Raw genomic sequence first — 23,505 nt, forward strand, 5'->3', positions numbered from 1 at the left:
ATTTAAAAATTAAAATATAATAAAAAGCCTGTCATTGTCTAGATAATAGTTTTACCTTTAAATTGTATAAGAGGTCAATTCGCTCTAATTTTTAAACTAATGGAGATAAACGTGTCCTGCTAAGCGTAAAATTTGGTATGTTACGCACTTGTAAGACAGAGACAACAAATGCCACTGTAATATCTCCTTAAATACATGTAAAACCCGCCTAATAAGGATATTCAGCAAATAATAATTAAATATTTAAATTATTATAAAATCAACAATAATCTAATATTTATGTTTGGATTCCAAGCTCTGGTATAATTAAATATGTCAATAAGCGGATGTCACAGAAATAATGTTATTTCATAAACCAAACAATAATAAAATTTACTATTCCAAGAACAAACTTGAAAAAGTTTTTAAAGATGTTCCCAGGGACTATTTTATGGGTTGTTTCTGATTGTTTCTGTTGCATTTGGAGACCACTGATAAATGCTTTGACACCACTAATAATATTAAACATAATTTATAGCTAACTTTATATTAAATCTAAAAATGTGATTAGATAAATTAAAAATAGATAGATTAATGTAAATTACTTTAGTTGAAAAAGTTCTCATAATAAAGCTAAATTAAAACTTTTCTTTGATTAAAAAAAAAAAAATGAATAGAAATTGTATTTATAATGATTACACAATTAAAAAATGTATTTGTATTTATTTAATTTATTGAAATATTTGCATATTATTATTATTTTTTTTTATTTATTAAAATCTAAACATAATAAAAACATAAAATTATATTTTCCATTTACCGCCTAGTTATGCCACTGATAATGTGTGTTTATATCAAAGTTGACAAATATTCATTGAAATAATATTTAATAATATGTTGTTTTTGTGATTCACTCTGAACACTCTTAATTTGTTAATCATTTATCAATAAACAAATATATTATTTGTAAGTAGAATTAAAAAATACTTAGATTAATATTATATTACAAAAAGAATACATTCTATGATAAAATACAATTGTTGATTTGACAATTGAAATTTTAAATTATTACTCATTATTTGTCATTGAGATAATATAACAAAGTCAATAAGTGAATTCCATTATTTTTGTTTATACTCATATAGATTAACTATAGAAAAAAAAAATACAATTCAACATCCATATTAGACATTCTTGATCCTTTGGACTTTGGTTGACTTAAGTCAAAATTCCATTGGCTATATAAATTATTTTAAGGAACACTAAATCAATAATTGTATTTATTAATTTACTTTGAATTTAGGTACCTAAACTAAAAAATATTATGAATTGTAATAAATGTGGATACTAACATAGTAATAAATTCTCAAAATTATATTATGAAAATATTAAATAGAAAAATGTACAGATGAGGACCAAACATAAAAACTTTAACTTAACCAATATATCAATCTCTTATAATCAGTGGCGGCTCCTGGTTGCTGTTGGTAGGGGTGTGACTTTAAAATGATATCTCGTCATAAGTATAAAATTTAAATATATAATACATGATATAATATACTTTTTAACTTTCAATGATATTTGTCAAAGTGGCCGCAGTAGAAAAGAAATCTATAATATTAAGTCAAAAGGTTGTATAATAATATTGTAGTAAACTATTATACTTGTATAGAAATATTGATACGGAAATAATATATTAATATGTCTAAAAATACTAATCGACAATAGCGACAGACAATGATATGCATATACTTTTTTAATTTAAAAAATAAATTACCTACTATACTAATATTTTACCCGAATGGACGACACTGCCGGTCGTCTAAAACGCATACATAAGATCGCGGTTTAAACTACTCGCACGCACACGATTAATGCGTCTTCATTCAGAACAGCTCGAACAACAATTATTTTTCGTCCAAACACTGCAATTGTACCTGCATATGCTCCTGATTTCTGAGAGAAACAATTCAATGTTCACACACGACAAAATGTATTATAATTAATATACATTTATTCAAAAATTGGAGTATTAGTAAAAATTTTAATTAGTATAAAATGTATTTTCTCATCCAAACCACAAACCGCCACTGCTAATAATACTAAGTATACTATCAAAATTCATAATTTTTCACTCAATTTTTGTAAAATAATAGTTTGTAATTTTTGTAGAAATATAATATCATTGTTCATTATTATTTAGTATTAAATATTTATAAAAAACAGACTAATATATTATGAGATGTGTAATCAGTATAATGTTTAGAAACTTTTTATAACTAAATTTAAGTATAAAAGTATATACCAAAATAAAAAGTATAAACATTTCTTATTAAAATTTTACCTGCGAATATTTGGAGTTGGATGTGTTGTATCATTTGAATTCAAACTGCTCTGAGCAGTTGCTAAATTTGTTTGATCATCTCTAAAATTACTTTTATTCCGCCTAAAAATAAAAAAAAAAAATCAATTTTATTAAATTAAAAGTTTTAGTAGGTGTTGTACACTACACTAACATGTGTCAAAAACATGTACCTTCTCAATTCATAATTTCAGAGATTACAACTTTCAAATATTAAAATATTCATATCATCAATTTACAATACCTTGATAGAGGTTTTTCCTTTAATGAAGCAGTTCTCATAGGAGGTGAAGCACATGCTGTAGATGGAGAAGGATGTATAACTCCCCACAAGTTACCTTTAATTTTAGCACGTAACTCACAATAACGTCGATAAAACCTGCTCAAATAACAGACACACAAAGCGTGCAAACATAATTATGTTAATTCACACATTCTACATTTAATACTTCAAACATATATTATTAGTAATTGAATACATAAAATAAGTTACTACTCTAGAACTTGTAATCAAATAATAAAATAAATACTAAAAAAATGAAAAATTAGGGCTGTCATGCCCGAATGTTTTCACTCAGTCTTACTAAAACATAACATGGAAAATGTAATATTCATGTTAAAAGCAAAATTTGGTATGTTATACTTTGGTAAAATGTAGATAACACAAGCGGCAATGGCGTAGTTATGGTTGATGGTAGGGATAGATCCCCTCCCCCAGAGCTTTTAGATTCTGAGTTGAGCGATAAATGCATTGTTACATGTGTTTTTAAAATTATTTTTTGTTTCTGTATTTCTGTACTTTGATGATGGCTTCAGATAGAAAATTGAATCTAGGTTGAACTTTTTAATAGGTAAAAATTGAAAAATCACAGAACTGTTTAAATTAATCAAGAAAAACAAAACATTGTTTTTTTTTGCGAAAAACCAGTCTAATAAAACCAACTTTTTTAGTGTCAACTCAATTTCACCAATTTTTTATCATATCATATTCTATATATGATATAATTTTAAAAAATATTGTATTTTTGAGCTCGTTTTAAGCTGTAAACATTTGAAATTTTCAATTATTTTTAACGTTTTAATAAATATTTATAACATTTTTTTTTTTAAATCTTGGAAATTTAATTTAAGGTTCCTCGTAAATTGTTATAATAGCAGTTAATTTATTAGAGATACATAGTAAAGGATTTATTTATAAGCATTTAAAGTTAAAATGTTGACAAAATTCATCAAAACCTCCAAAATTTGCAAATTATTTTGTAGTTATAAATTTATAAAATGCTCAATTTTTATAGCTAAGGATTAAAATGTAGAGCAAGGTTTCTTATAAGTATTTAATTGTTCATACTGTCACAAACAAATATAGCTATTAACAGTTTTAATTTCAAATTTCAATTTCATATGTCTTGTCAGTTTTGAGAAATAGCGATAAGTATATGGTTTATGGCGTTTGTATATAAAATAGATTAAAAAAAGGTGGGTAAGTGGATGTCGCTCTGCTGTACAGTAGGTTTGGGTCACTGTATAATGGATAGTATTAAATTTGAATTCAATGATATAATATCACTGTATAAGAAAAACGATTCTGAGCGGAGACGGTTTGTCAGTCTAGGTATTAGACATACCTATTATAGGTATACTTATCTAGTGTTAAAAAAAAATTGACCTATAATAGGTATTAATAATAAGATCCAAATTAATCATATCACAATATCCATTAGGTAACGCGTTATACATCAACAACAAAACGTGGTACTATCATAGATATATAATAGTATACTTTAGAAGTTTCAAGTACCCACAAATAATATTATACAATCACAACAAAATAACTAAAATGGTTATTCCAGGTTTTTTAATATGTAATTTCGTCCAAATTTGAGCTTGAAATGACTTAAAAATAAACTGTGCTAATGTATTTCTTAGAATTTTTGGTAACAGAGTTAAATATTTACGTGGAATCTTGTTCTAAATTTTCAATCCTTAGATATAAAAGTTGAACATTTTATAAATTTTTAACTACAAAATAATTATTCAATTTTAAATTTGATAAATTTTGTCAACATTTTAACTTCAAATGCTTATAAAAAAAAATTGTGCTTATGTATTTGTAATATTTTTCAACTGCTATTGTAACAACATATCAGGAGCCTTGTATTAAATTTTTACACTTTTTGGCCGAACAGATAAAACTTTATTGATATTTATAGAAAAAAAAACTAAAAAAATTGAAAACTGACCATGTCCGTAAACAGCTCAAAAAGAGTCAAATTATTTTCAAAATTTTATCGTGTATATAAAATGCTAATATAAACATGCAGTGAAATTTTCAAGTGTCTACAGTCATTTGTTTTTAATTAACACCAAAATAAGAAAAATCGTTACGTAAGAAATCGAATGAATATCAAATGTTGTAAAAATATGAATTTCAAACGCTCATAAAAATTTAATTTGAGTTTCTTATAGACATTTTTTTTTTGATAAAGGTAGATTATCCTTATAGGGATCTTGTATTACATTTTAAAATCTTAGTTCTAAAAAGAAAAAATTTTACGAATTATAAACTCAAAATAATTAGGTAATTTTCGTGATTTTTCCATATTTTGTCAATTTTTAAACTTTAAATGCTAATAAAAAAAAAACTGTGACTAAGGATTTTTAATATTTTTCAAATGTCATTGAAACAATATACTAGGAGCCTTGTATAAAATTTTCAATTATTTTTACTCAACAAATAAAGTTTTGTTAACATTCATAGAAAAAGAAACTAATTAAATTGGAAACTGAAATTGACCATAAACAGTTAAAAAAAAATCAAAATATTTTGAAAAATTTATCATGTATAGAAAATGAAATATAAACAACCAGTGAAAATGTCATGTATCTACAGTCATTCGTTTTAAAGTTACACCAAAAACCAAAATCAATTTTCTCGAAAACAGATTTTGCGTAAAAATTCCCGTTTTTCCTTAATTTTTCTTTTGTTTTTCACGGCGCTTTTGAAAACTATTGGAAATTTCAAATTTTGACCTCCCGGATGCACCGATTAGATTCACTTTCCCATCAAACAAGATACTGTTGAAGAAAATCGAAGCGTTTTACTGCCCCAAACCGTGATGACAGACACAAAAATAAAAAAAAATTAAAAAACACACATCATTGTAAAATCAATACATTCATCTCAGAATCTAAAATATGTTATTTAATAATGTGTTTCAAAATATTCAATATAAATTATTTTACTGTGCAGTAGTGTGTATAATATATATATAAAAAAAACAGAGCTTTATGATATTGTAGGGGGGCCAGTCTCCATCTGGCGATTATTAAAAAAAATTTTACAACCCAAATCGAAATTCCTATAAGAGGAAAAAAAACTAAAAACACCCTGGAAGTCTCAAGGAATTTATTGATAAAACAGACATTTATTTTAAATCAATTAAGTAGTTTCTAGAATTAGCTGTTATTAAAAAACTAATTTCACATTTTATTTATGTAGATTATAGAAATTATTTTACTATTGGTAATAAGTTAGGTTGAATTGATTAAATTAAATTTAACTGCAAAATAATTTAGCACATTGTTGTGAATTTAGTGAATTTTGTAATAATTTAAACTTCAATCGCATATTAAAAAAAATTGTCTTATTTATCTTAAATGTATTTATATTGTTATAAAATCAACTTATGTGAGATCCCTAAATTACATTTTCAAACATTTTGACCAAGCCTAAACATTTTTATCAACAAACCTCAAGAATATAAAATTCCTATAAAAAGCTTAAAAATATTTTGAAGATTATACCATGTATACTATAGAACAACGGTCGCCAACTGGCGGACCGTATAACTCTCGACCCTGTCAACACATTGTACTTGATTATGTTATTTACTGTAATAGTATAATATATTATTATACTATTTCATAATTATTATCATTAATAGAAAATGTATATTTCATTTAATTTATCAAACTCAGATTATGGTTGTATCATAATTTGTTGCAAATATTTTATCGGGCAGGTAATAATGTTATAATACCGTGTCTGCCGACGGCCGCAGATAAACCAAATTATAGAAAACGATAGTGTTAAATTACATTTAATGCATATCATTGCTATCTACTGATACAATAATATTATTTGTCTGTTATCACTATTTTCTACATAAAAATTTTGGTTTGTGTACATTCGCTGGTGGATACAGTGCTTGTTTCTTTTTATCCAATTTTCAGTAGGTATACCGCTAGTGTATTTTGATATTTAATTTGAATTTTGTTGAAGCTTTTGTCAAACTGTAAGCAACTGATAATAAACTTGGCTACGATGTTTGGTTCTACATACATTTGTGAGGTATCATATTCAAAAATTAAAAAACTTTAAAGTTCTAATTTTAAAAAAAAAACTGGCTAAGAAAAATAAATGTAATTTTTCGCATTAAATTACTTGATGAATTATTATTATTATCATACAATAATATTACTATTAACCTAATATTGTAATTTTTTAATATAAATTAATAAATTGTAAAAACTAGATATTTTTATTTTTATACTGCTATTTTTTAAAAATAAAGATGTTTGACAATGGTTTTTTTACCGGACCTCATTTATTTATTACTTTAATTTTTAGGACTCCAATAGAAATTACTTGCCAACCCCTGCTATAGAAAATGGTAGAATATATAGGTGAAAATTTTAAGTATCATTGATTATACGTTAATAAATAACAACAAAATAACAAAATCAATTTTATCAAAAACTAGATTTGGGTAAAAATAAAAATGAAAAATGGAACTTTCATTGTAAAATCAATACATTCATTGCTCCACTCAAAACATACATTTTAATAGCATCAATATTTTTATACAACACTCAGTAATTAGGAATCTCATAGAAAATAATATGTGATTTAAAAAAAAATAACCGAGCATCTTAAAATTGAAATATTGAATTGATTAGAATATACGTTTGTAAAATAAGTTTAAATAGAAATAAAGTAAAATGTCTCAAATTATATAAGGTAATATAAGCCTGTTTGCTCATAGTAAATAAATAAATATTAATTTGGTAGTTTATATTGAGTAGTTGATGATATTTAGTAACAATTTTTTACAACTTTCTAGTAAATACACATAAGCAAAAAAAATCAAAACAATTTACATGTACTTGACTAAAGTATATTTTTAAGGCATGCATAATATTAATATCTTTCATTAAAAATAGTATAAACACATGTTGAATATTGACACCTTTATGTGATTCATTAACTCATTATTAATTATGCTTAGTAGTTCTCAATTAACTTTTATTGCAATATTTAAACTATTATACCTACTTAAATATTTGGAATTATAAAATGCTTACAATTCATTAATTTGCATGCTTTAATGATTAATAAAGAATAAAAATTACAAACTTTTAAATTAATTTTTTCTAAATAAATAATTTATGCACTAGTATAAATATAAAACAAAATACTAACTTTTCATCAGACTCGAAACTTTGCGTTCTACGCAAAACCACCTCTGGAGGCTTTAATTCGTTATTGTCTGATAATGGGACAATAGGCTGTTTGAATTCTTTGGTTGTATTTCCTAAGAATGTTAACAAAATTAAGAATTTCTTTATTCTAACAAAGCATGTTTAATAAAGTAAATCTTACCAATATTATTTTCTGATGTCTGTTCAATAGGTGTAAGTTGAATTTCCACTTTTTGATGTATTGTGGGGTCATCCTTAATCTTAATATCATCTTCTTCCTCTTTAATCACTCGATTTCGATCTAATACGGTTTCTTTGTCCTTTTTCAATGTTGATTTGTCATTACCGGATAGCCTGCTGATTGAAGATCTACATTGATTTTGTGATACAGAGCATCCAACAGGAATACAGAAGCAGAACACATAAAAAACATGCAAACAAGCAAAGAATAAAAAGCAATAAAAAAAAATTAACACAAGGTAGAAGAGAACCAGCTTAATATCAAACAATTAAATACTGAAAAAAGCTAAAAAAACAAAAAAATCACAAAAAGAGCTATAATTTATAAGCTAAAGCTAACCTTCTTTTTTGATTCTGAGAATTTGATAATTTATTACTTATTAGGTAATTTTTATCCGATGCATCTTTATTTTGAGAAGCTTGTTTCTTTTTTAATTCATCTAGTAAATCTTTCATTTCTTCATCAGAAACATCAAATGCTGTTTGACCCTTTGAAAAAAATAAAATAGATTGAAGTAATTTTCATGAAACAAAAATATTTCAAGTTATAAAATACCACAAAATTTTTCTTTTTCATATTACAGAAATGTTCAACTAATATTTCACAAGCTTCTTTTTGACCCCAATATGCTGCTGCATGTAATGGTGTCCAACCATCATAATCTTGACAGTCGACTTCTGCACCAGCTTGAATAAGGAGCCTAACAAATACATATTTCATTAAACTTTTTGATTAATACTTTATCATTTTTATAATATATTACTCTAAGACTTTAATGTATCCTTTGGCAGCAGATACGTGTATAGCCATTGCCCCAGTAGTAGCATGAGGAGAATCCTTAAATTTGCCAGTATTAATCCATTCTCGAGCATCTTTTAGCATCAGTCTCTCTTCTTTGTTCCTTGCTTCATCACAGTCAATGCCTTAAACAAAAAAAAATATTAAATATATATTTATTATACTGAGCGTTAGATCAATTTAAATTTACCCATATCTCTTAAATGTTGTTCTAAAAGTTTCCTCATGTCATCAGATTCTGCAATGTCAATAGCTAGTTCTTGATCACAGTTAATTGCTGATACATCTGCTCCGTGTTCTAATAAATATCTATAACAAAAATATTTATTTAGAACTGATAACCCCAAATTATTTGAATTTTACTGAGAAAAAATGCATTTGTACAACTTAATAATATAAAATTATAAATTTAATGGTATTACTTAATTTACAGTAATGTATTATACTGATAAGTTGTTGTTTTATTTTATAGGATTTATATATTATAAACTATATGGGTTTCTTTGTTAAGAAAATAATTTAGTGTCAAAATATCAACTACTAACAAGAAGAATATACATTATACATATAAACATTTATATATTATTGGTGATTATAAATACTGTTAGTACTTATAATAAACAATGATTTATTCTATAGCTATATATTTTATTTTCATTACTAAAATTATATACCTAGATTTATAACTATAAATTTATAGAGATCATAAATAGGTAAAAATATTTGCATTTAAGTCTTGTCAAATTTTAATATTTTCTTCACATTTATTATTGAATGTTAAAAAGATATTTAATTAAAACACATGAAAAATTATTACATTTTGGAATATACTAACAGACATTGTTTGAAACTCTTTATGCCAAAAATTGGATAAAAAAGAGATTCATTGATATTCTAATGTAATAACCTATTGCGTTTTTTGTTAAAAACATAATTTCTAAAAAATGTATAAGCTATGTAAAATACAGAAGCAGAGCCAGCTGGCAAAGTCTACAAACACCACAGAGTTGCTTCTAACAGTAGCCACAATCCCATTTTTAAATCGGATTGTGAAGAGCTGTCTAAAAATAACTATGACTGATGGCCTGTAAGCAGTAAATTTGCAATTCGAATATTGAAAAAATACAATGCAAATGTTTAACATTGTCTATTCCTCCATGATCCAGAACCCTAAATGTTTAAAAAAAAATTTATAAGTATCCAAAAATATGGATGAATAAAAAAAATCTATGGACATCTTACATTCTTAACTGTATGTAGAAAATAAACACTTTCATAGGTACTGTTATTTGTTTTAACTAAATACTAACTTTGCAATGCTAACAAATCCACAAGATGTTGTTGCATGCAATGGTGTCCATCCTTCTTTATCACCTCTATTCACATCAGCTCCATGTTCAACCAAAAATTCAACCATATCTAGGTTATCATCAATACAAGCCTAAAATAAAATGCAAGATTACAATTATAAATAAAACATTGGTACATAATATGTTATTTTATGGAAACAAAATAATATTCTCGAATGTATATTATTTAATGAAAACTATTATAAAACTATTAAGGTTGGTTATCTGTTGCTATAGCCCATAAGGTGTTATTTTATGTGAAGAATGTTAAAAACACATTTTTTATACATAACTAGTAACTTAATCACTAACATTAGACTACACGTGTAGTTTCTAAAAAATTAACGTAATCATGGAGGATATATTTTTACCTCAGTTTACTAACATTTTAATATTTCATTAATAACTAACCATATGGTAACTAAAATTTATAGTTATAAATTAAATTTATACGTATATCATATTTTTTATGTATAAACTGATACCTACCAATGTTTAATAAAAATAAAATAGTCTCACAACACAAAATGGAAATATGCCATTGATGTAGTTGTACTAGGTAGAATGTAAAATATCTATAGATGATAGCGCAATCTTATTTTCAAATCAGTGTTTCACCTCACATCTGTTACTCTATTTTATCAACTCCGAATAAAATATATAATAAATACCTAATTACCTAAACATTATTTAAATTTACTGTTTTGTCATACAAAATATTAAAACAAATACCTAGGTAATCAATTAAGAAAAAAATTATGATATATGCACAACAAGTACCTACCTAATAATAATTTCAATATAGTATTCAACCCAAAATTATAAATTCATAGCATCATATTTTAACACATAAAAGGGGTTAACAATAGAATAAAATATTTAAATTATTTAGAAATAAAAATATCCTTGTATTTAACCTACTTAATGTGTTTGAAACCTTTTCAGTGGTGTCCAAAGTTAGTTGACAACACCAAATAGAGCAAGAATGAAAATCTAATTAGGTAGGTGTAGGTCAATGCTGTGACCATAAATGGACAAAATAACATCAGATAAGAATTCAAATAATATATACAGAATATATACCTATTAAATTTATAATTTGATTTTATAACAGAATAATTAGAATCTAAAACTAACTATTTAATTTATAGAAGTTATGTATTAAGTACCTATATAAACAAAAAATATAACCTAATAAAAATAGGTGGTTACCTAGCAAATAGAACAGTATATGTTAATCTTTAATATTATTACATTACATCAAGATGTATGGAAAAGTTTATAATTTTGTTTACATGCAAATAATATAGTAATAAACAATTATTGGTTTGTATGAAGTTTATGAGGTTTACCATACTGAAAACGATAGAATTAGTGATTTCTTACAGAGTAGGTATTGAAGTGCCAATTAAAATATGAATCATCCAAGCCATCATAAGGAATATTTTCTTATTCTGTTTAATGAACACAAACAATTATATTATACTGATTAACAGTTTCCAAAAATTACTGTATATTTATTAGTACCGCTTTGAGACTAATATTGTGCAAGTCATGACAGTTGTTAATTTGTTCTATTTATTTTTAAACTCATTTTAAATCGAGTTTTAAATCCATTCATGCATAATTCCTTGGACTACATATTAATCATAGTGCAAGTATGTCTGTAAATAAAATAAATGAATGCCCATTTAAAAACAATTTTAATTGCCAAAATATTTTTTACATTCTTATAAATTCCACTCTAAGGAGAAAACAATTACACAGCAATTTAAAAATTAATTATACAAAAAATGTCAAGACAAAATATAATTTTAATTATATTTTAACTATAGGTAAATTAGGTACCTGCCCCAATATAAAAAAATCAAATACTTTATGTACCTATTGTTTGATATCAATCATATTCAATATTCAAAGTAAATATTATTACAGTAGCTAGCGGCAAAGATATATCTAATCAACGTCTTCTAGTTAATTATGATTAAAAAGTACAAACAATAAGAGATTATATATGTAGGTACATAACGAGATAAGTAGAAATCTGATTAGTCAAAACACTAAACAATTCTAACTGAATGTTTTTGTGACGGCAACTCTTACCTGATGCAAAGCTGTAAGACCATCCGCATTAGCGGCATTGATGTCAGCGGCCAAGTACAGCAAGCTGTTCACCTCGTTCTTATCGCCTGACGAGACAGACGCTAGGAAAGCACAGTCTATAGGGAACGATACTGCCTTGATGTTCTTGCGGGATGGCGACTCTCGGTTAGTGTCCGATTCCTCCCACCGTTTCAACTGTTCGGCTCTCTTGAACAACGCCGACATAGCGACGACTGATCGCGCCCTGCCGCGTCAGGCGCGAACAACGGCGGCCACCAACGGTCGGTCGGCTCCGTCTTCGGGAACAGAGAGTACCGACTGTGTCAGACAGCCGCGGCCTGGCGCAGGGTCGTCCACAAGGCTCTTGCGGACGACATGACAATATCCTCCTTCGCGGGCGGGAGGCCACACGGACACACTCACGACGCGCGGGCGCTCGCACAATCACGACGGCCGTGGCAACAGCCGTTTTTCGTCGAGCGCGAACGAACGCACTACAGTCCGCGCGCCGGCCCGTCGGTTGTTCGCACGGATAAAAACGGTCGAGAGACTGTCGGGGGCCTCGGTGGTCACATCGGCCAGACGAGCGTTCGACACGGTTTTCAGACGACAAGAATATCGGAAGACGAGAGAGAAGACGCTAGACCACTGTTGTACAACTGACGGTGGACCACTGAAGCTGTTCCTGCTGCCGCCTGCCGCCACCACCGCTTAGCACCTACAGAGTTGTAGTTGTAGTAGTCACTAGTAGTAGTGTAGTAGTACTACTAACTGTAGATTGTAGTAAATAGTAATAGTGATGATGGCTTTTATCAGTAAAAAAAATACACACGCACACTTGATTAATGTGTGTAAAAAAAAAAATTAAAATTAAAAAGGTAAATTCATCAGTGCTGTCGGACACGGGAAATAATATTGTCCCCGTCGTGGTCGGTTTTCGCACCGCAAGTCGGTAATTATAATATTATTATTATTATCGTTATTATTCTTTATTATTATTCGTCATTTCGTCGAGTATTTCGGCTGTAACGTGTAACGCGACGTTACTACTGTCTGTCTGAGTCGCGGTCGTGGCGTGAAATGTGCGTGAATGGGCGGGCGGGAGGGCAGGGCAACGCACTGTAAAGACTGAGGACTGAACGAAAAAACGGTATTTACATTTTTACACCGAGCAGGTACTATTTTTAGGCCGAAAACTAAATGAGCCAAAAACGTTGGAACATATTTTTTATATTTTTGGCATCTATTTCCATTGTATTCGGTGTTTATATCGTTCTAATTTTAATAGAAATCGTTTAGCATCGATCTCGACGATACAAAATAATTATATTCTAATTCTTTGGTCTTATCTTGTTATTTTTAATCCTAACTCATCAATTTGCTTAATTGAATTGCGATTAGTAAGTTCAAATACCTAAAAAAAAATCCACTTGATAATGCAATATCTACTATAATATAGGTAGATCTATAAAAATCATTTAAATAATAATTTTTCCTACTGACATTACTTTATTAAAAAAAAAAAAAAAAAAAATGAGTTCTGACATTCTATATTGAATAATGATATGAACATATAAATAACAAAACTTCATAATTATTATAAATATAAATAAAATATATATTTATTGTAAAAAAATCAGATTTAACTTATAACATCTACCTATATTTTATAATTCATACAAATATTTACATTACGATTATTAAAAGATTGAAAGCACAATAGGTATTAATAATATTTATGCAACAGTATTCAAATAACTTAAATAATTAGTGAAAATATACTTTATAATGGTAAAATCAATATACTTATATATCCTTCATCTACACTCTATAGTAATATACAGTATTAACTGTAAAATATGATAGGTACGTTTTTATAAAATGGCGCTAATTTATAATAATGACTTATAAATATAAATTACTTTAACACATTTTAATAAAATTTAAACACAATAGGTAAGTCTGCAACATTTTATATTTACAATCTTATATTATAGCACTTTGGTAATGTTTGACTTAATCATTGTTACATTAATGATAATATTTAAATAAGATCACATTACACTTGACATTTACTAAAAAACAGGTATTGTTGCTGTAGGTTTATTAATAACATCATCGTCCAATGTAAACAAAACCATAAATGAGAGATACAAACTAATAGCTGACAGGAAATGCCAAATATCGTGATTATCATAGAAATCCATAAAAGTGCACGGTGTGTTATACGTTCTTGATTGAGCTGCACTTAGCTACATTACATAAAAGAAAATATTTGACTATTCGTTTTAATATTAAGATAACAATTTACTAAAAATACTTACAGTCCATGAACTTGATTTATGCATATAAAAATACAATGAGGCAGACCAAAATATCATAGCCAACAAAATGTACAGTAATGGCCAAAAATGTAATTTTTCCTTTGATATCAACTTCATAACAATATAAAATGATAGATACAGAATCAAATTGACCATAAACAATATTAAAAGGTAATTTCCAAAATTGCCAAACTTTATGATCCAATGACTTATGGCCAATCCCAAGTTAATTAAAATACCTAAATAAACATGTTGAATAATTATTATAATTGTAATTTATAATTAGTTATTTATGATTTACCAATACTCAACAAAACCATACGGTTTGGATACTTCGGTTTACATGGATTTGGTGCAGTCATTAAGTGGTTTAAAAAACGTTTTGGTGTTTTTTTATCTAATAATTTAATAAAATAATTACTTCCAAATGTATTATTTTAAATATTATATTATAAAATTACCTAATTTCCACCTGCCCATATAGTATATTTGTGCAGATAACCAAAATATCATTATTAAATGTAAACAAGTGAAGAGTATAAAAAGTATTGGACCTTCATACATAATACCAGTAAGACCAAGTATAATAACAAATGCCAAAACACCAAACACTAAATATGCATTAGCATTGATGTCAGGATGTCTAGTTTGATAAATTTTGATCATACTCAACATACATATTATGTACATGAAACTCGTATCTAATAAAGTTATAATATAGTTATTCATAAATATTAAATTATAGTACAAATTAAACGCAATATTCATAACTATTTAAAGTAATTACCAAATTGAAAATTGGAATGATTAGGACATACATGATAACAAGCACTCATTAATCCTTCCATAGCCAGTGCTGATCCCATTGCATAATACAAACCACAATGATTGGGAATACCAAATTTCTATTGAGTTTAATAAATTTTATTAGAAAAATCAGTAAATTATAATTAGTTATAATAATTACTTACTTGATTGGGTATATTCACACATTCTCGTTTATATGTAATTAAAATGAAAAGAAGTCCGAAAAATATATACCCAATATTTGAAAATATATGATTGAAATCACTAAATTTCCATGGTCCTAATACAAAACTATGCGAACACAGAAAATTATAATAACACAAATCCTGATTTCCAGTTTCAATGAGCATCTAAAAAATATTTAAAACCGGTTAATTTTTTTAAATGAATAAATAAATTAAACAAAATGTACTTTTTGAGAAGTAAAAACTAATTGAATAACAGGCAATGAATAAAATACAGCTACTGTTATCAAATTCCATACATATAAACTAGATTTAGCTTTTAAAATTCTATGATCTTTTTTAGATAAATCACTGACATATAGACATGCTTTGGTTCTGAAAAATAAATTACATTAAACATAAATTAAAATTTTAACTTGAAACATATTTTTTGGTATCCCTTTGTTGTTAAATTTACTATTCCATTTTTAACAATTTTAAATTTATTCTACGAATACATGAAATCAATCTATTTTTACATTTAGTCTTGGTCTTGAATTTATACTTTTTATTTTGTAGTAAATAGAAATTTAGTTGAATTATTATTATTAAACATTTTATAAATAAAAATAAAAATATGGTAGTAGGTTTTTTAGTATAATATGCAATGATTGGAATAAAATGAAATAGTAAATTCAATAATTTTGTATTAATATATACTATAAATATCACATATGTGGTTGAATATAACATTACCTAATCAAATCTTTCCAAGGTTCTGGTGACTTCAAAATGTCAATATCAGTCTCATCCAAAGATGAATCATAACTCACATTATCAGGTTGAACTAATTAAATATTAAAATTAATATAACTAAACAATTCAGTGACAATAAAATAATAAAATAAATGTTAATAAATAAGTATGTAATAATAATTTTTCAAACCTTAGATAATACATACTGGATAGGACTATGATTTAAAATCTTGAAGCATATTAACTGGCCCCGATGTCACTACTACACATGCGCGAAACACAACTGCAATTATGTTACAGCGCTATCTTTTTCATTTCTCACTTATGCGCAATAATTTCATCGGGGTCGAATGGGCCGAAAAAATCAGCTTCAAGCGCAGATTACGGGTGATATACACATTGCTCTATCTAGTATGTATTATATAAGTATCAAACTTATTATCCACATTTAATTTATAGGTTAAAAAAAATAACAATTCATTTTTTCCTCTGCTCAGAACCTAATTTAATAAATTGATATTTTTACTAATATTATAATCATAGGGAAATATAGAACAATTGAGAACAGTTACCCACTGGCCACTACATAAAAAAAAATAAAAAAATATTAGTTTCGACTTTTTGAGTTAATTTAAATTTGCACGTCTGACCATTCCAAGAGTAACCAGACACGTAGATACGCTTATGAATTATGATTACAACTATTTATTCATAATTCATAAGAGCTTTGTATCATAATTCAAAAACTATATTCAATCAAATACTCTAAATTCTAAAATGTTAAACATACTATTAACAGGGGTTGAACAAATACTAGTCGATGGTTCTTCTTGTGTGATGTCAATTGTTTTTAGATTATCTCTATACAATTAAAAATGCAATTAAAATTTTTAATTGTAATTAAAGTACAACAAACTCACCTTTTTGCATGATAAAAAAATGTGGTTAATACCAAAATAGAAATAAAAATAAAAGTTACTATTAAGCAATTGATTATTTGGTAATTAAAATCAACAGTTGGTTTCACCACAAAACTAATGCTTTTTGTTCTGGAATTTGTTGCTTGATAGTTTCCTCGATTACATGCTGAATTATCACTATGAACTACAAAGACTATAAACAGTCCAAGTGGGTATTCATCTTTCTAGAAAATAATATAAATAAAAATTAGAATTACACATGTTTGTTATGTTGAAATATATTTCGCATAAGATTAAGTAAGTTTTATTTTAAGAACTTAAGATAATTGAAAAATAGTGAAATTTGATTAATTTTTCAAATCATTAATAAAATATGGTCATTACTCATGATAATACATCAAAACAATCAACAATATTATCAGATAAACCAGTATACTCTTTTAAGAGATCACAAAATTGAATTCCTTAAAATGTTTAGTAGTTGACTTTTCATTAGTTATATAAATATTAGTATATTACAAACATTTAATATAAAACATAAACATACCGATATAATAATACCACCAGTTTTGCTGACAGTTTGCCGTAAACCATCATACTGAACTGTTTCTAGAGAGTCAAAAACTGGACACTAAAAATGTATATAATTGTTTTTATGTTATATATATTTTGGATACATTATTGTTTTATTCATACCGATGAATTTTGTATTGACAATGTCATACACATGACATCATCAGATATAACATGAAGTAATACCATAGAAGCGTTTTGTTTAAAACTATAATAATAATATACTGGTTCCGATGGTGATAGGCTGAAAGATACTTCTTGATTTAATCTTAAACATTTTAAATAAATGTAAATTAATAACAAATAATAAATGAAGAATGCATATAATAACACAATGTAACAATACTTACAATACATTAAATGATTTTTGAACATCCAAACGTAAAATGAATGTTATATTCATTGGACTGTTAGTTGATACACTTACAACTATTCCACTTTCATTGTTAGAAGCACTTAATGACGGACATAATATATGAGCGGCTTTATAATATCTAAGAAAATCCCACATTTTAGTTGTTAGATTGTAATTTGTAAGTTAGGGTATTGGGTATTATAAATAGACCATAAGTCAACAAAATATGAGATTCCCGATAGTTCAGTGACAAAATAATCAATAGACATTTTTCAAAAATAAGATTTCAAATTTTATGTTGACGTTGGATTTATAATTTATTTTCCTATAGATATAGTAATATAACACATACTTTATTTCTTGTTGTTTTTCTATGAACGGAAGTTGCCATGATATCACACCAGAGCGATGTCTTACAACAACTATTAAAGGATCTATAATATCATGATTTTCTGGTTCTACTAATGTGACCTTAACTCTTGGTGGCTCTAAAGTAGAATTCTATTAAATAAACAAAAAAATTAAAATATAATTTTAAATTAATACTATTAGATGATTAATACATTTACCAGCATGTAATCATAAAGAAACAAATAAGAAACATTTTTGTTGATAACTGTTCGATAATTTTGAGAGTAATTTCCCTTTAAGACAATGGGAATAAGATCATTTGACTTGTAACTTGCATATTGTCCACTGATTAATTCACTCCACACTGATGACAGGCCAAATATAACAACAAGTATTGGTTTCCACATTTTAATGAACCGTAAGCAAATATTTACAAGAAATATTTAGTCATTTTTTACTATTGAAATTGAATAATAAATTGTTTTAGATGTATGAATAACTGTTTTGATAATTCCATATTAAATGACATCAAGATATTTACGGAAAACTATTGTTTGTTGAAGTCTAATAGATCAATGGTACGATGATAAATTAAGAACAATAGAAAACATTTAAGTTTGAATAATAATAAAATAATACATAACAATATTTACTTTTTTTAAGTTTCAAAGTGTGTTATCACTGATCAGTTATCAAGTTATCTGAATAAACCACAGCTGATGTATTTAGAATCAATGATCTTATTCGCATCACATAACAGCTGTAGATAGGCTATAGAGTTTTACTCACGGTCTTAGATTATACTCTTTGCACGAGGTTTTACTCTTTGCACGATGTTCTTTATAATCGTGTCTATGAGATAGGCTCTAGTGGCTGCGATTTACCTAATAAATAACCCCAGAAAAAATAACCAAAATAACTATAAAAAAATTGATTTGTAAGGTTGTACATGCAGGCCTAAAACAAATTGTCAAATTTTTAAAAAATATTCACCATAAATGGGTAATACAATACAATTTCAATAATATAACAATAATTTAAAATAAATTGTCAAATTTTTCAATCACGGTAAAAACGAATGGAAATGCCAATAATAATATATAAATAAAAAATATTCACCATAAATGGGTAATACAATACAATTTCAATAATATAATAATAATTTAAAACAAATTGTCAAATTTTTCAATCACGGTAAAAACGAATGGAAATGCCAATAATAATATTATATAAATAAAAAATATTCACCATAAATGGGTAATACACTAATAATAACCTAAAACCTAACCTATAATATATATAATATTAATATCTATTTTATAATCGTTTTCTTAAATTAAAGGATATTTTTTTCAAAAACATGTCTACTTCAATTTGGTTTGAATTTAACCGTTCACATAAGGTTTTTAATCTCTTTTGAGCAGTTTTTGATTTAGAACATTAAGTTTTGGACTCTCCTACAGTTTGCAAAGCAAGTTTTGGAAATCAAATCAAAAGGAAAAATTAAATAAGTTACTATTCGAAAAACAAATGGAAAATGTGCCTTCTATAATATCAATATATTCCATGCATATTATTTTAGACAATATTATTTTGATATTATTCGAAAAACAAATAATTCAAACAATTAAAGAAATTACATTTTTAGTTATTGAAAATGATCTTTTATCCCTTTTATAGTGAAATTCTTAGTGTTTGTATTATATATTTAAGTCTTCCAGTTACTGACTACTGTCACTATATGGCCGAAATGTAATTTTCTAAATTAAAACTGTTGAAAAACTTTTTAAATAAACCATTGTATAATATTTATTGATAGTTTTTTTTTGTTATTTATATTTTAATGTAATATTGTGTTAAAATCGGGAAAAATGAACATATATACGTACCTATTACATTTAGTTTAGTAAATGTAGATATTGCTTTTTAATTAACTTGACTACAATTGATAACTCATGTATTGTTGGAGATGTGCTTAAAAATATGATGAACTTAATATAACCAACATTATTATTACACTTCTTGAAAATATGTTAAAAATTGGGGGCCATAAATGTTGTCTCGCATTAGAGGTCTACCAAAGGTTAGTTACGGCACTAACTTTTTTAAATTATATTTACAACTGTACAAGTACAAGCCACACGGGCCCCATAACATTTTTCGTATCAGTGCCCCACAAAATCTAGTTGCGGCACTGTAGGATTGTGTATAATATTGTATAATATAAATATAACTGAACTATATGCTATACCTAGTAGAACTAAATAACTATAACTATATAGCTACCTATTTCACTATGACTTATAAAATCTACTCTCTAGTTTTTATTCTAGATGTCTATTTTTTTTTCAGTTGGAAAACAAATTCTGGATAAAAAAATCCCCAATATAAAAATAAATGCAATAATGCGTAGGACACGTTAAGTTTAAGTAACTATAAAATATAATTAATTATAAGAATAATTGTATAAAGTGCCTATATAATAATAATATCATCGAAATCGAATATAAAAAGGAGGGTAAGTAGATGTCACTCAGCTGCTGTACAATATGTTACCAGTTGGTCACTGTAATGGATGGTGTTAATTGTTAAATTTGAATTCAATGATATAATATAATTGTATAAGAAAAACGATTCTGAAAACGGTCAGACAGCCTATGATATTACTAAGTATATTTGATGATATTATTGTGATTAAAGTAATTTATATATAACCTATTTACGTGGAATCTTGTTTTAAATTTTCAGTCCTTATAAGGACTACAGCTATAGCTATAAAAGTTGAACATTTTATAATTTTTTAACTACAAAATATTTATTCAATTTTGTCAAAATTTGAACTTTAAATGCTTATAAAAAAAAATGGTTCCTAAGTATTTTTAATATTTTCCAACTGCTATTGTAATAAGATATCAGGAGCCTTGCATTAATTTTCACGCTTTTTCACTTAACAAATAAAAATATATTGATATTTACAGAAAAAAAGCTAATAAAATTAGAAACTGAAAATGTTCCTAAAGAGTTCAAAACAAAACAAAATATTTTGAAAATTTTATCGTGTATATAAAATGCAAATATAAACGACCAGTAAAAATGTCATGTACATACGTTCATTTTTTTTAGAGTTACACCATAAATCAAAATCGGTTTTGTGGAAACCCGATTTTGCGTAAAAATTCCCGTTTTTCCTTAATTTTTATGTCACTTTTGAAAATTATAGGGAATTTTAAATTTTGACCTCCCGAATGCACAAAAAATATTCACTTTCCCACCAAACAAGATATTGTTGAAGAAAATTAAAGCAGTTTTACTGTCCCAAACCGTGATGACAGACACAAAAAAAAATAAATAAAAAAAACACACATCATTGTAAAATCAATACATTCATTGTTCCACTCAGAATCTGAAATATTAAAATTAAATTAATTGTTTGATAAAAATTGTGGTATGTTTGGTTAAAAATGTTAAAAACGGTGAAAGTTTAACCATCGTTAAAGGATTTTTTCGACAATTCCTTCTACACTATCGGATCAGGAAGAATATATAAAAAAAAAAAATTGTTGAATTGTTAAATTGTTATTTATTAATTGTTTATTATATTATTTATATATCACTTATGTGGACTTTAATTTTAATATATTATATAAAAGCTGTGGTTTTATCTTTTATATTAGGTATTGATGTTTGATATAATTATTCAGACTTCAAGGCGTCAATTATTTCGTCATAAATACAAGATAGAACAATACAAGTATACAACTATAAAATCATCATAAATAAATTTAAAAAAAGGTGGGTAAGTGGATGTCGCTCTGCTGTACAGTAGGTTATAAGTGGGTCACTGTATAATGGATGGTATTAAATTTGAATTCAATGATATAATATCATTGTATAAGAAAAACGATTCTGAGCGGAGACGGTATGTCAGTCTAGGTATAAGACATTATATAGTCTATGATATTAAAAAAAAATTGACCTATAATAGGTAGGTACCTATAATAAATTCCAAATTAATCATATCACAAGATCTATTAGGTACTTACAACGCGTTATACATCAACAACAAACCGTGATACTATCATAGGTATATAATAGTATACAGTGGCGTACCCAGGATTTTCGAATGGGGGGGGCTAAACAAAGTAAATCAAAATTTAACATCATCTTAACAAACAATTTTCAATAAAGTCTTATAGCAGTTAATTGTAATATTTCATTATTATATACTTTTTATAACACATACATAATATATTAGTGATATATTTAATTAGTAGGAAGTAGGGACTGATTTATTATAAAAAATATGTTATACGATTATTGCTTATAATAGGTCGTTGTTACTTAAGATAATACGTTCAACGTTGTATTCAACACTGTTTTTAGGAATATAATGGTTGGTACTTTGTATTTTATAATATAAAATGTATTCCATAACACGGCCAATGGGGGGGGCTGAAGCCCTCTAAGCCCCCCCCCTGGGTACGCCACTGATAGTATACATTAGAAGTTTCAAGTATACCCAAGAATAATATTATACAATCACAACAAAATAACTAAAATAGTTATCCTAGGTTTTTAATATGTAATTTCGTCCAAATTTGTACTTAAAATGACTATAAAAATAAACTGTGCTTATGTATTGTTTAGATTTTTTGGTAACAGAATTACGGGGAATCTTCTAATAATAATATAAGATATAAAAATTGAACATTTTATACATTTTTAACTACGAAATAATTATTAAATTTTAAATTTGATAAATTTTGTCAAAATTCGATCTTTAAATGCTTATAAAAAAAAATTGTGCCTATGTATTTTTAATATTTTTTCAACTGCTATTGTAACAACATATCACGAGCCTTGTATTAAATTTTTACACTTTTTGGCCGAACAGATAAAACTTTTATGATATTTATAGAAAAAAAAACTAAAAAAATTGAAA

At 26.3% G+C, this 23,505-nt stretch overlaps 2 protein-coding genes across 12 annotated transcripts in view; both read right to left on the minus strand.

Moving 5' to 3' along the window:
• LOC100166854 (protein phosphatase 1 regulatory subunit 12A) overlaps positions 1–13,327 on the minus strand; it is a 62,709-nt gene extending 49,382 nt beyond the window's left edge. Inside the window, exons 1-11 of one of the 11 annotated variants that reach the window (XM_029487133.1) lie at positions 12,314–13,160; positions 10,172–10,302; positions 9,052–9,170; positions 8,827–8,986; positions 8,619–8,763; positions 8,403–8,551; positions 8,004–8,191; positions 7,824–7,935; positions 2,586–2,720; positions 2,324–2,425; positions 393–491 (exon numbers count right to left, since the gene is read on the minus strand). In XM_029487133.1, coding sequence (XP_029342993.1) covers positions 393–491; positions 2,324–2,425; positions 2,586–2,720; positions 7,824–7,935; positions 8,004–8,191; positions 8,403–8,551; positions 8,619–8,763; positions 8,827–8,986; positions 9,052–9,170; positions 10,172–10,302; positions 12,314–12,538 — 1,565 coding nt within the window. In that variant the 5' untranslated portion in view covers positions 12,539–13,160. Of the gene's footprint in view, positions 1–392; positions 492–2,323; positions 2,426–2,585; positions 2,721–7,823; positions 7,936–8,003; positions 8,192–8,402; positions 8,552–8,618; positions 8,764–8,826; positions 8,987–9,051; positions 9,171–10,171; positions 10,303–11,596; positions 11,682–12,313 lie in introns of those variants that run through there. The other 10 variants (XM_029487139.1, XM_029487132.1, XM_029487135.1 and 7 more) reach the window with 10 other exon arrangements.
• A 799-nt stretch (positions 13,328–14,126) lies between these two features.
• On the minus strand, positions 14,127–19,218 carry LOC100166199 (SID1 transmembrane family member 1). Its single transcript, XM_001951872.5, has 15 exons — positions 18,782–19,218; positions 18,565–18,713; positions 18,208–18,351; positions 17,981–18,125; positions 17,832–17,915; positions 17,285–17,508; positions 17,155–17,225; positions 16,365–16,455; positions 15,857–16,004; positions 15,609–15,794; positions 15,425–15,542; positions 15,099–15,338; positions 14,939–15,034; positions 14,638–14,876; positions 14,127–14,565 (listed from the first exon to the last, which is right to left on the minus strand). Exons 1-15 carry the CDS (start codon positions 18,968–18,970, stop codon positions 14,389–14,391), a joined length of 2,301 nt encoding a protein of 766 aa, XP_001951907.1. The 5' UTR covers positions 18,971–19,218; the 3' UTR covers positions 14,127–14,388.
• Positions 19,219–23,505: the final 4,287 nt, after the last annotated feature.

This window comes from Acyrthosiphon pisum, chromosome A1, assembly GCF_005508785.2.
Source record: "Acyrthosiphon pisum isolate AL4f chromosome A1, pea_aphid_22Mar2018_4r6ur, whole genome shotgun sequence".
Lineage (NCBI taxonomy): Eukaryota > Metazoa > Arthropoda > Insecta > Hemiptera > Aphididae > Acyrthosiphon > Acyrthosiphon pisum.

Excerpts from the sequence above, each read along its gene's own strand:
- LOC100166199 (XM_001951872.5), bottom strand. The coding sequence starts at position 18,970 with ATGTGGAAACCAATACTTGTTGTTATATTTGGCCTGTCATCAGTGTGG. Across the intron at positions 18,714-18,781 it reads TTCTTTATGATTACATGCTG|AATTCTACTTTAGAGCCACC; the intron begins GTAAATGTATTA and ends TTTATTTAATAG. Across the intron at positions 18,352-18,564 it reads GAAAAACAACAAGAAATAAA|ATATTATAAAGCCGCTCATA; the intron begins GTATGTGTTATA and ends GGATTTTCTTAG.